The sequence below is a fragment of the Haliotis rubra genome, unplaced genomic scaffold, assembly GCF_003918875.1.
Source record: "Haliotis rubra isolate DU_JTF1 unplaced genomic scaffold, ASM391887v1 Scf113, whole genome shotgun sequence".
Taxonomy (NCBI): Eukaryota; Metazoa; Mollusca; class Gastropoda; order Lepetellida; family Haliotidae; genus Haliotis; species Haliotis rubra.
Window position 1 is genome coordinate 2,151,571 of NW_025765037.1, and position 13,118 is coordinate 2,164,688.

Sequence of the window (13,118 nt, forward strand, 5' to 3'; positions counted from 1 at the left end):
ACTTCTATCGCCGGTTTATAAAGGTACTTTATTCACATGTTACCTTAATTCAGCTTTGAATCGGTGTGATATATGGTGCTTTCGGACATGGCCACGTAAGTTAATATATTATTAATACAAGTTTAATGTGCAAAGACAGTTTGTTGATATGGGCAGGGCCGTTAAGTGCCGATTTGTCAAGAAGAAATATCTGGACTCATCTTTTATATATTTTATCATTGCTTATTTACTTTTATATATATATTGCTTATATGCTTATCAGAGACGGATCCAGGATTTTGGAGAAGGGGGAAGCATATAAATCATGAAGTCCAAATCAAGGTTAGGGGGAAATGCTCCTCAGGGATTTTTTCGGGGAAAGGGGCCCCCCCGGATCCGCCCCTGCTTATAACCTGCTATATCTATATCTATCTCAATGTGTCTCTGTCTGCCTGTAAGTTTGCCTGTCTGTCTGTCTGCCTGCCCGCCCACCCGTCAGTCCGTCCGTCTATTTCATTATAAATTTGTGGTCTTTTTTTTTTTTACAGTAAAAGGCATTATATGAAGCTTGTGGTTGTCGGTGACGGTGGTGTTGGGAAGAGTTGTCTCCTCATTGCATACAATACAGGCTCCTTCCCGGCATCGTATATTCCGACCGTGTTTGACAACTACAGCTCCGACGTCGTGTTCGACGGCAAACTTGTAAACCTGGCCTTTTTTGACACAGCTGGGCAGGTAAAGCAATCTTGTTTTTTGTCCTCATTTTAAAGATTGTCTGGTCTGGACTCAAATGTTTGTCGCTCAATGAATAACATGGAACCCGTAATTCGTACGTATGGAACAGTGGCACAATGTGATATATCACAGATCATTAGATCAGACAAACCGGTGACTTCAACGATTTGGCTTGTCAGTCTTTTAGAGATTGTTGAATACTGAAACACGGAATAAGACCTTCCGGGAATACGCACCAGTAGTCGAAAACATGCGCCGAAAAAATAAGGATCCGGTGACTGATATCATGAACATCGATTTACGCGATACAATGACATGTGCCATGAAATGTTGAGTCTGACCTCTCGATCCCGTTAATGGGTTGCGGAAGTCCAGTTCTAACCCGGATCTTATTTCCGGAAATACGCAGGGACCGATACCTCTTTTCGAGAAAGGGGGATGGTGGTGGTGGGGATTGCACAGTTCATGTTCACCCGTTTTCACGAGAGTTTCACATTTTCAGGACAAAGGGGGCACCCCTGCACACACACCCACCCCTATGATATGCAATAAAGAATTTGTTTTTTTCCTGTCCCCAGGAAGACTATGACCGGCTCCGACCCCTGTCCTACCCTGGGACCGATGTGTTCTTACTGTGTTTTGATGTCAAGAACAGAAGCTCCTTCGAGAACATACGAGACAAGTGGTACCCGGAAGTACACCACCACTGCCCTAACACGCCCCAGATACTCGTCGGCTGTAAAACAGGTTAGCAATATACGTTCTCACATGTTTTCGGTTATTACTTGATATTTATTTATTTTTTCAGATATTGTTTTCAAATAAATATCTAAACATCGTCAAGAAATTATTACACTTTTTAAGAGTGAGTTTAGTTTTACGCCACACTCGGCAATATTCCAGCTATATGGCGGCGGTCTGTAAATAATCGAGTCTGGACCAGACAATTCAGTGATCAACAGCATGAGCATCGATCTGCGCAATTGGGAACCGATGACATGTGACAACCAAGCCACTGAGCCTGACCACCCGATCCCGTTAGTCGCCTCTTACGACAAGCATGGGTTACTGAAGATCAATTCTAACCCGGATCTTCACGGATATCACTTTTTGAGAGAGGCTCAAAATAGGTTCTTCTCTCATGGTTTATTTGTCTCTTTTAATGAGTGAGTGAATTTGGTTTAACGCTGCATTTATGGTTTGTCAGTTAATATGACACAGCGTTCTAGCTTGATTTCGGAGAAAAGTTCCTGGAGATGCATTATTAAAATTAAGGGTGTTTTCTAAATAAACTCAGCAGATGGGTTAAAAAGGGGGACACGTGTGTCTTTGAAATTAGGCACCGCAATTCTCTTTACAGAGTTGCGACCAATAGACTTGCGAGAAATGTATCATAACGGGTTTGAATCCCAGATTCTCCTGATCAGGTTGTTTGTTTCTGAGCGCCACACAACCCTCGTACCAAGTGTATCAAGCGTTGTAAACGTTCTATTTTCTGTTTGTCTTTGTCAAACAATATTGATATCTTGTAGCAATATATACCGTTTTGCAGATTTACGCCGAGGCGCCAGAGATAAGACAGCGGTGTCGTGGGAAGAAGGTACTGCATTAGCGAAGTCGCTTGGGATGACGTACTTTGACACCAGTGCTCTGGCCCTGACCGGACTGAAGGAATGTTTTGAGGGAGCCGTAAGTGTTCTTTTACTGACGCTTCATACCTGATGCCGATTTTTGTTGGTTGTTGTCTGTTGTTTTACGCCGCACACAGCAATATTCCAGCTACATGGCGGCGATTTGTAAATGGACGAGTCTGGATCAGACAATCCAGTGATCAACATCATGAACATTGATCTACGCAATTGGAATACGATGGTATGTGTTAACCAAGTGAGCGAGCCTAACCACCCGATCCCTTAGTCGCCTCTTATGAGTGAGTGAGTGAGTTTAGTTTTACGCTGCACTCAGCAATATTCCAGCTATATGGCGGCGGTCTGTAAATAATCGAATCTGGACCAGACAATCCAGTGATCAACAGCATGAGCATCGATCTGCGCAATTGGGAACCGATGACATGTGTCAACCAAGTCAGCGAGCCTGACCACCCGATCCCGTTAGTCGCCTCTTACGACAAGCATAGTCGCCTTTTATGACAAGAATGGGTTGCTGAAGACTTATTCTACCCAGGATCTTCACGGGTCTTGATGCCGATTAAGTGAGTTTGGCTTTATGTCGCCGTTAGCAATATTCCAACTATAACACGGCGAGGGACACCAGAAATAATCTTCACACCTTGTACTCACAAGGAGAACGAACCCTTGTTATCGGCGCGACGAGCGATCGCTTTAACCACTAGGCTACTCCAGATACGAATTAAGCATATGGAAGCGGACTTTATTTAATATTTGCTTTTATTACCCACGTGGTCAACGTATGGGTAGTTGCATACTGATCTCGTACGTCACACGAGTGTCGTATCGCGTTGACCTGTGTCGTAACGACTTGACCTGAGATTCTAACGATTTGATTGGATAACCGATGACCTCTCAATTAGGTCACATTCTGACGTAACTATTTTTTCATTCATAACAAACACGTGAATTCATTCATTCTACAACTTAAATGCATTGTGGGAATGTAAACATTGCGAACGTTGCCGTGTCGCTGTTTAATTGTGAGTCGAACTGAGACATTATATACGTTCGAAAAACATAAGCGCAATGTTTCCACCAGTGATGTTAGCCGAATGAAGCAATTGCAAACCAAGAAACGCGGTGCTACGGAGTAGTTTACTGTACGAGGCTGTACGAGGCGATGGCAACTGACATGCATCGTGACGTCGGTTACCAAGGCAGTGACGTCATTGCAGTGTGACGTCATGCAAATATTGTACTACAGTACAAAACTCTTCCGCAACCTCTTTATGAAACCGGTTTCGGTTTGAAACCAAAAATATGAACCAAAATACGCTATTTTGTCAATTTAATGCATGTAAGACGTGGGTAATAAATAAAATAGCACACTCGGTCTCATTACATACGAATTATACGAAACTCGTGACCTTCTTATGTTATCTGACCTCGCTTTTGCTCGGTCAGATACCATAGGAAGGACACTCGTTTCGTATAATTCGTATGTAATGAGACCGAGTGTAGTATTCTCTATGTACACAATACCATGAAAGTGGTATTTGTGGTATTAGTGGTGTGATGGGGCTATAATGACCATGTGCCCTTTTCAGATCAGATCTGGACTGAATAAGCCTGCGGCACCGAAGAAGAGTCTGCTATTCGGGAAATCCAAGAAACCCCTGCCTCTCCCACCAGTGATGCCCCCTGCCGGTATGTACGCTCCCCACACAAATAGAACATCAACTGTAACTGTGAAATGTCCTCTCTGTATTTAGCAAGTCCAAACAGTGTTTGTGTTATATTGTGGAATTCACTTCATTTTAGTGGACGGCGCCGTATTAGTTATCTCCCTTCCAAGATAAAAAAAGAAATGGATTAGTGAGTTGAGATGAGCGTCGTTTGAAAACATATTCAGTTTCATCGTGCTATCATCTTGACAATGGGGCTCCACAGTGAAGTCGACCTCAAATACTTAAGTGAAACATTTGTATCTCATAATCAGAACCAATATGAAATTCCAAATCTTTATCAGCGTATCCAAGTCCAGCTAAGGGATGCAACTACATATTGTTTTCATATTACCTTTGGACCAGTGACTATAATAACGCAAAACAAAATATGAAAAATAACAATATTGTAACAGCACTGTTGTCATAGATACAAAGAGGATACTATACGACCTTCTCTGTGATACCATTTTTATTAAACGAGTTAATGATTTGGTATCACGTTTTATACTAAATCTTTCACGAGTTTAATAAGTACATATTTGTCACCACATAATGATCGATATCACTGTACTGTAAAATCAGTAGCGTCAATCACTGGATTATTCGTATCAATCATCATTCTACTATTAAAGGTCTGGCTCCGTGGACGGAGATAGAGACGTCCAAGTTTGCTGACCACTGGTACCATCTCCTGGAGGACCCCAAGTTCTCGGACGTCACTTTCCTCCTGGGTGACAGGCACCATCTGGACGCCCACAAGATCATGTTGTCCTCAGCCTCAAAGTTCTTCGCCCAAATCTTACAGCTGCCATTTACAAGAAAGGTTAGACTAACGCTTAGTCTCTGAATATATATAATTTTGATAGTAACAAACAAGCCCATTTAAATTGAAAAGGAGCCCCAGGGAGACCAGAGATTCAGATTCCTGAACCTGGGGAAATCTAGACTTGCTTTATTTAGGGTTTTAGCACTGCAGATAGGGCTTGGCAGTAGGGAAAATAATGTGGTTCAGGGACTGTGAGACAGACTTAAAGAAAGGTATGAATGTGTCATTGTGATGCTGAATAACGTACTTTCGTTGGTCTAACATCTGTTGCATTACTATAAAGGAAGGATCATTTGACTACATTTGTTTGTTGTTTAACGTCGCACAAAGCGATAGTCCAGGGTTCTATAAGTCAATGTAAATAAAGAACTGGGTCTCCGTCAGACTGTAATTGACATTAGGGACCGTTCATATATGGCTAGGGAGGTGATGATGATTTTAAGAGAGGGGGGGGGGGGGTGTCCCCCCCGTCCCCCACCCATATTGTTCTTGGGAGCTGGGGGGTGTCAGCAATTTTGTACACACATACTAGGGGGGAGGGGTCAGCAATTGTGTACATAAAAACATGTTTAAAATTGTGCTTAGAAATTATGGGAAGGGGAGGGTCATTGACTTTGTACATGACATGCAAGGGGTGGGGGCGCACTTATTTTGTACATAAATTTTAGGGGGGGTCATCCACATTGTACATGCTTCTCCATAAAATCATCATCACACCAAAACACACACACACACACACACGGCCATAAATTATGAACGGTCCCTTAGGAACATCGATCCAAGCGATCTGACTGGATGACACGCGAGTCTGACCATGACACCTGATTCCAGTAGGCGTCTGTAACGAAGAGCAAGGGATGTTGAACATCAGTTCTGACCCGGATCTTCACGGCCTGAAATCGGCATGATGATGAACACCCAAAGACCTCCCCAATGCTAGATGGTGACATGGTTATGAACTTCCAGCAATGCTTTGCACCAACGGTATTTTGTAAGTAAATATTAAAGAAAAAGCGTTTTTTTTTATTCAGACCAACCAGCTGTCAAAAGTCAAGGAGACGGAGGCCATGACCCGGGAAGACCTCAACTCTGGGAAGATTGAGGGCATCAACTTTGTGTCCGACACAGACTGCAAGGCCAAGCCAGGTCACGTGACTATTCAGCTCAGCGCTGATATCACGGCCTCCATATTTACACACGTGCTGGAGTTCATCTATACGGGTACGCCTAGTTTCAAAATCGTTTTATGAGTGACTTTGTTTTACGTCACCTGCAACAGAATATCAGTTAAGTTACGGTGTGTCTGCAGGCTGATCGCCAGGGACGATTTGTTGCTTTAGTATACGATGACAGACCTTCAATCACGTGGCACCATTTGAACATCCTGATCCTTCTCAAAATCGTTTTGCTTTACGCCACTTTCAATAAAATTTCCGTTACGTCACGGCGTGTCAGCCTCATGATCGAACACGACGGCAGGGATGTCTGTCATAGACGAATACCATTTTGGTGAAACTTAAGGACACGAGAATTGCGCGGACAAACGTAGACACGTATTTAGGGCAAATCATAACCTCCAGGGCCTAGATTTTCGAAGCTCTCTTAGGGCTAAGATAGTCGTAAGTTAATGTTAATGTATGGCACTTACGACTATCTTAGCGCTAAGAGAGCTTCGAAAATCTAGGCCCTGGCACTCTCAAGGGACACGGATCTGCAGTCAAACCTTTGTCGTCTCTATTGGCAGGTTGGTGATCTGGGTCTCGATCCACAAAGCGTTCGTAGCGCTACCACATTCGTAAGCCTATGATAAACTATAGAGTTACGACAGGTCGTAGATCGGGACCCTGGGGCCTGGGGACTCTTTCTCTTCAAAGTAGGGTCAGATACTGAATGAGTGAGTGAGTTGTTTTACGCCGCACTCCACAATATTCCAGCTATATGGCGGCGGTCTGTAGATGATCGAATCTGGACCAGACAATCCAGTGATCAACAACATGAACATCGATCTACGCAGTTGGGAAACGATGACATATGTCAACCAAGTCAGCGAAGCTGACACCCAATCCCGTTAGTCGTCTAGTACGACAAGCATGGGTTACTGAAGATCAATTATAACCCTGATCTTCAGGGCTCCGTCAGATACTGAAGATGTAGCGCACTTAAAACATTGCTCTGGTTTACAGGAACTCCCCGACTGCCGGATGACGTCAGTGAACAACGCCTGGAAGATCTCATCAGGGTGGCTAAGATCTTCAAACTCCCCCAGCTGGTGACGATTTGCCGCAACGTGTTGAACGACGAAGACTTTCTCAACCCCAGCATCGGCACCTTTCTCAACGACGAGACGGCGGCCAAGATGAAGGAGCTGTACTTTAACCAGCCAGAGTCAGCTGATGTCGTGTTTGATATTGGAGGTATGGATACGGGATATAAAACATTAGATCTGAATAATATGCATGTATTTCATAACTCTAAAGGCATTGTAATTGGCTGTCAGGGCATGGCATCATCATGTTCACATGCAAATAGACGGCAGTAAAACAATGAACGATCCTCATATTAGTTATTTCAATGCTGTTCTTGATACTGTTCATAATCTATTCTGCAACAGAAACTGACTGTTTCTTGTCATCTGTTTCAGGGCTTGAAGTGTACGCTCACAAGGTTGTCCTCATGTCCCGGTGTGACGTTATGGCCGCCATGTTTGGAGGTGCTTTCATGGAGGCTTTTCAGTCCGGAAAGTGTAAGGTATGTCCCCGCAAGGTGTTTCGGACATTGTGTATTACTCACATATCAGCTGAGGAGGTAATACGTATTCACACGTAGTCGAACCCCACTGTCTCTGAACCATTGTGACCAGAGAAATAGTTTGACTCACTGTTCGTCTTCTCCGGAGTTCCTCCCATTCCACTGGAAATTAGTACCGTCTGACCAACCAGTGCCTTTCATTATGTACAGTGCTACATTACAACATGAACTCTGCGAATTCATCTGGTATAATTGTATATAGACATAGATATATGGAAAATATACATGTTTCCTGTAGGTAATAAATTCATGGTTATGTAATTGTATAGATCAGCTACGGTATTTTGAAAGTGGTATTTGGCTCCTGTTCTTGTCCTCACACTGTTCTTCAAGTTCACTGACTTCAAAGAAAATTAAAAGTTTTTTTGTCAGCTATCAACCTATATTTGAAAACAATGTGTGTCATGTATGTATGTCAAGTATGTAGGTCAAGTTCAAAACTGTGAAAACCTTTATCATCTGTAATTAAGTGTTTGAAATGTATCAGCATGAAACAGAAACTGGCTATCTTTATTGTAGAAAAACTTGTAATTGTTTTCTTCCAGCTCAAGGTTCAAAACACAACGTGTGAGTGTTTCCTGGCATTACTGGAGTATCTCTACACGGACCATGCCCCCATTGAAGGCGGTGATGCGGTCGGGATATTGGTCCTGGCGGATGAATACTGTCAGCCTCGCCTCTTGAACCTGTGTGAGTTGTACATCACCAAGGAAGTTGACCGGAGCTGTACCAAGAACATCGAGAAGTCCGAAATCGACGTCATCGGTCTCCTTCTGACAGCTCAGGTAGGGATGCTAAACAGCATCATAACAGCGCGTCATTAAACAACACTCATTTCCTCATTTAAGAAATCAATGATGAGGAACACCTCTGATGAATTGATTGTGTCTATGCTTGTCGTTTCAATACTAAAGGTGAAAGAAAAATGTTTATTTGAATATTACCGCACTATTTGAAGAATGTGGCCATCCGAATAACGTCATAGGCTTCTCACAAATCTGTGGTGTGTGGGTTCGAATCCTAAGTTCGTCCTATTTTGTTTCTTGGTGTGTCAACACCGTCAATACACATGTGTGAATCCCTTCTGAGATATGCTTCCCATCCTGACAATAAGCTGTGGCATTAAACTACCCAATCATTCATCATGGTCTGTCAGTCAATATAGGGCATGAGTTCCCGCCTAACGTCGAGTATATGAACATTGCTCAACGTCGCATCAGCAACCTTTTTACGGCATGTCGTAAATATCCCGGTTATGTAAAACTTCTTTACTTTGTGTTTTCATGTCAATTAACTGCAGACATCTATAATATATTGCAGCTTCACAACTCCTCCCAGCTGTCTAAATGGTGCCTACATTTCATCTCGTCCAACTACATTGCCTTCTCCGAGAGGTCAGAGTTCACTTTGTTGAAAGGCGATAACAAGGTCCACGTGGAAGAGAACCGATGGCCGCCAGTGTCCTACCTCGAGGAAGTGGAGGAGTATGAGAAGAAGGTGGCGAAACTAGGAGGAACGTGTTCAGTTATGTGATCAACTTCACAAACAGATTCGTCATGAGAAGCTTGAGCTGGCCGAGTGCATCACATATAAAATACTTTCATCACTTGACATCATGGACAGCGATTGTTGTGTCGGACTTAGTTTGGTTTGCGTGAAGCACGTGCTTCACGTGCATATACCCTCTCTTTGAAGAAGAGGCTGAAAAAACATTGACCTGCACCGCGTTATGACTTATGTTTGCTCAACATGTTGACATATGGAAAATTGGGCACTACCTGACGACAAGTTGATAAGTTAAGAGCACCATAACTTCTTGTGGACAGTACATATTCATGAGGTCCGAAAGCCATAATGTAGCCTTCAAATTGTTGCCTTGATTTATGTGAACCAGTATGTCTCCTGCGTTTGTTTATTATATCCTACGCTGATGGAGTGAAAGAGACAGGCGGAAAATAACAGTCGTCTATGGCGCGGCACCAGCCATATAGCTGGAATATTGCTGAGTGCAGCGTAAAACAACAACCAACCAACCCGCCGCAATTCGATATGGAGAAATCATTGTCAGAAAGGGGTGTCAGAAACCTACTACTGTGTTCGAATCCCAAATTCGTCCTGAGTTTGTTTCTGGGTATGCCAGAACCATACTTCTCTTCATAATTATCTCAAAAGTAGTTACCCTACAGCGGCGGGTCAGTCATTTCTCCCACCTAGAATATACGCGTCCACGTCCGGATACTGACCAAAATACTGTTGACTGCCGTGTTAAAGACTCACTCACTTTGATGTTAGATACCTATTAAGGTACTGGTATACGTGGATGCTCAAATTGTGTGTTAACCATGTCTTGTAAAGCGTTTCCTTTGTATATAACTATAGTGACATGCATGCATGTATATATATACTCGCAATAAACACGAGTAATATCAAGGTGTTATTGCATCTACAAACCCCTGAAGATCCGGGTTAGAATTGGTCTTCAGCAACCCATGCTTGTCGTAAGAGGCGACTAACGGGATCGGGTGGTCAGGCTCGCTGATTTGGTTGACGCTTGTCTTCGCATCCCAATTGCGCAGATCGGTGCTCATGCTGTTGATCACTGGATTGTCTGGTCCAGACTCGATTATTTACAGACCGCCGTCATATAGCTGGAATATTGCTGAGTGCGGCGATAAGCAACACACCAACGGACCAATTGCGCAGATCGGTGCTCATGCTGCTGATCATTGGATTGTATGGTCCAGACTCCATTAAATACAGACCGCCACCACATAGCTAGAATATTAAACAACAAACTATAATATTAAGTTGACATGTTTTGTTATTCCATTAGTGTATTGCAGCAACAACAGGATGACTGGCCGTGACATAATTGTAAATACACCTAGGGAAGGCAAAGAAAGACTGAAAATATGGTCATTTTAAAACCTGGTTCTAGGTCCAATGTCACTGGACATACTGTGCTCTCTCAGATCCAGGGCCTAGATTTTCGAAGCTCTCTTAGCGCTAAGATAGTCGTAAGTGCCATACATTAACATTAACTTACGACTATCTTAGCGCTAAGAGAGCTTCGAAAATCTAGGCCCAGGATAGAATTGCTCTTCACCGCCTTGTTGAAAAAGGCGACTAATGGCATCGGATGGTCAGGTCTCGCTGACATGGTTTATGCATGTCACTGTCACAGTTACGAAGATCGAGGTTCACGATGTCAACCACTGGATTGTGTGGTCAAGACACCAAGTCAGTATGGTTTAACGCCGCTTTTAGCAATATTCCTGCAATATCACGGCGGGGTCACCAGAAATGGGCTTCCATCATTGTACCCATGTTTAGAATCGAACCCAGGTGTTCAGCGTGACGAGCGGACGCTTTAACCATTAGGCTACCCCACTGCTCCCAGTACATAACTGAAACATTGTCACATATGTTATATGTGGGGTTATACGTTCTTAGTAAAGTACAGTCTTGAGTACTTTTGTTGGGTTGAGTCCCATCCGGGGATTCGAACCCACACCCTCATGGCCAGCCACCTAATCACCAGCACACAGTAATATACGTAATATATACATAATCAAAGTAATTACTGCTTCACCATTAAAACCACCAAATCTGCATTCACTAATGGTCAGGGGAGATAAAGTCAGCTTTCATTGCCTAAACAGTTACTCCTTTAACAAAAGAAAGCCATTCAAGTTGAAATCACATTGGTTTCATTAAAGTGTGACATCTTTAGTCATGGAGAAGTAACATTTCCACGAGAAAACATAAACAGATATGATTATGTTATCTTTACACTGTAGCTGATAGTTCATGGTTATTGTGACTTGCCCCAAAAATTGGTTATGTGTGTTTGTGAGTGAGTCATAAAAACATCAAAAGAAGACGGATGTTCATAAATGCGATATTTTGCATGGTACTGCAAAACCGGATTAGATTTTAAACTACGAGCCTAAAAGCTGAATATTGTACAACTTCGAAATGATTTGTAAGGTTGTATTGTCAAACGCTCCAAAGGGAGGCGGCCATAACGGTTTACAGCGTCATGGTTTTTTTTATGAATGACGACACAGAACATCTAAAGATAGCAACAGGAAGTGCAAATACGATTGACGTGTATTATTAACTCACGCACCTTTTTTGAAAAGCCACATCCACCCGATATGCTATTTCAGCTTTGACTCTACTTGCTATGGTGCTGAGAGATCTAAGCCCAAGGTACATGTTACGTTAGTGTTATGTCTACAGTGTATGTACGTCTCAATATCGAAACGAAAACGCTAGACTCTTACTCATCTCAGATTCTTTTACATTATGTAAAACCATTACGAAATTATAGAGTTAGAGGTAAGAATTATATTTTAACACAAAGAAACGTTATTTTTTCACGCTTTTTCTTGTACTAGTTAAACTGTCGCACACATGAAAGTACACGAATTGTGTTTGGGGATATATTCCTAAACACAACGTAATTTTTTTTAAAAGTGTTTTGATTGTGGCCATTAAGCAACACACGATTTATTTGGATTGAGAAGTCTCATTATATCTGAAATGCAAAAGAAAGTATACCCTGGTTGGTTTGTTGGTGACTAGAAATGAGACAAAAACTTAATGATTATAAATTTAATCAATAGTGGTGTATTTGTAATTAAGTTTTGGGGTGGCAACGGTTTTCAACAAGCCAGAAGTTGCGTTTGAACAAAGTTGGTATGTGTTGGACAAATCCAATTTTTAAGTTTTATTTTCTCTTCCCTGACAGGCTATATTTAGTATTAACCAATGTTTGTTTTCACAGCGGCATGATTTCGGTGACGAAGGCGTTGGGAAGACTTGTCTTGTAACCGTATCGAAAGGTTCCTCTTTCCCGGAAAAGTACATTGCTACGACGTTTGACAGCTTCACTTCCGTAATCATCGTCGACGGCGAGCCTGTATACAGCCGGGCAGGTACAGTGAACGGGGGTCAGATAATATTTTGTGGTGGGGATTGGTTGGTTTGTTGTCGTTTAACGCCGCACTCAGCAATATTCCAGCTATATGGCGGCGGTCTGTGAAAAATCGAGTCTGGACCAGACAATCCAGTGATCTACAGCATGAGCATCGATCTGCGCAATTGGGATACGATGACACGTGTCAACCAAGTCAGCGAGCCTGACCACCCGATCCAGTTAGTCGCCTCTTACGACAAGCATGGGTTACTGAAGATCAATTCTAACCCGGATCTTCACGGGCCTCCACCACATGTGTACAATGTGACTTTCTGAATGATTCACTGCGGACCTGATTGTTTTTAAGGCGTATTACATGATATAGAATGCATCGAGGCAATGTATCATGATTCAAGTGAATCGTGATGAACACTGAGGCTGCGATGACAAAGCCAATCACAGGGCCCGGTCACTCAAACCCATTTTAA

General features: G+C 42.7%; 1 protein-coding gene across 1 annotated transcript; it reads left to right on the forward strand.

Moving 5' to 3' along the window:
• The first annotated feature begins 25 nt into the window (after positions 1-25).
• LOC124291577 (rho-related protein racA-like) lies at positions 26-10,136 on the forward strand. Its single transcript, XM_046728599.1, has 11 exons — positions 26-95; positions 528-714; positions 1,293-1,461; positions 2,267-2,403; positions 3,953-4,052; positions 4,705-4,895; positions 5,930-6,119; positions 7,082-7,312; positions 7,540-7,646; positions 8,252-8,491; positions 9,027-10,136. Exons 1-11 carry the CDS (start codon positions 73-75, stop codon positions 9,237-9,239), a joined length of 1,788 nt encoding a protein of 595 aa, XP_046584555.1. The 5' UTR covers positions 26-72; the 3' UTR covers positions 9,240-10,136.
• Positions 10,137-13,118: the final 2,982 nt, after the last annotated feature.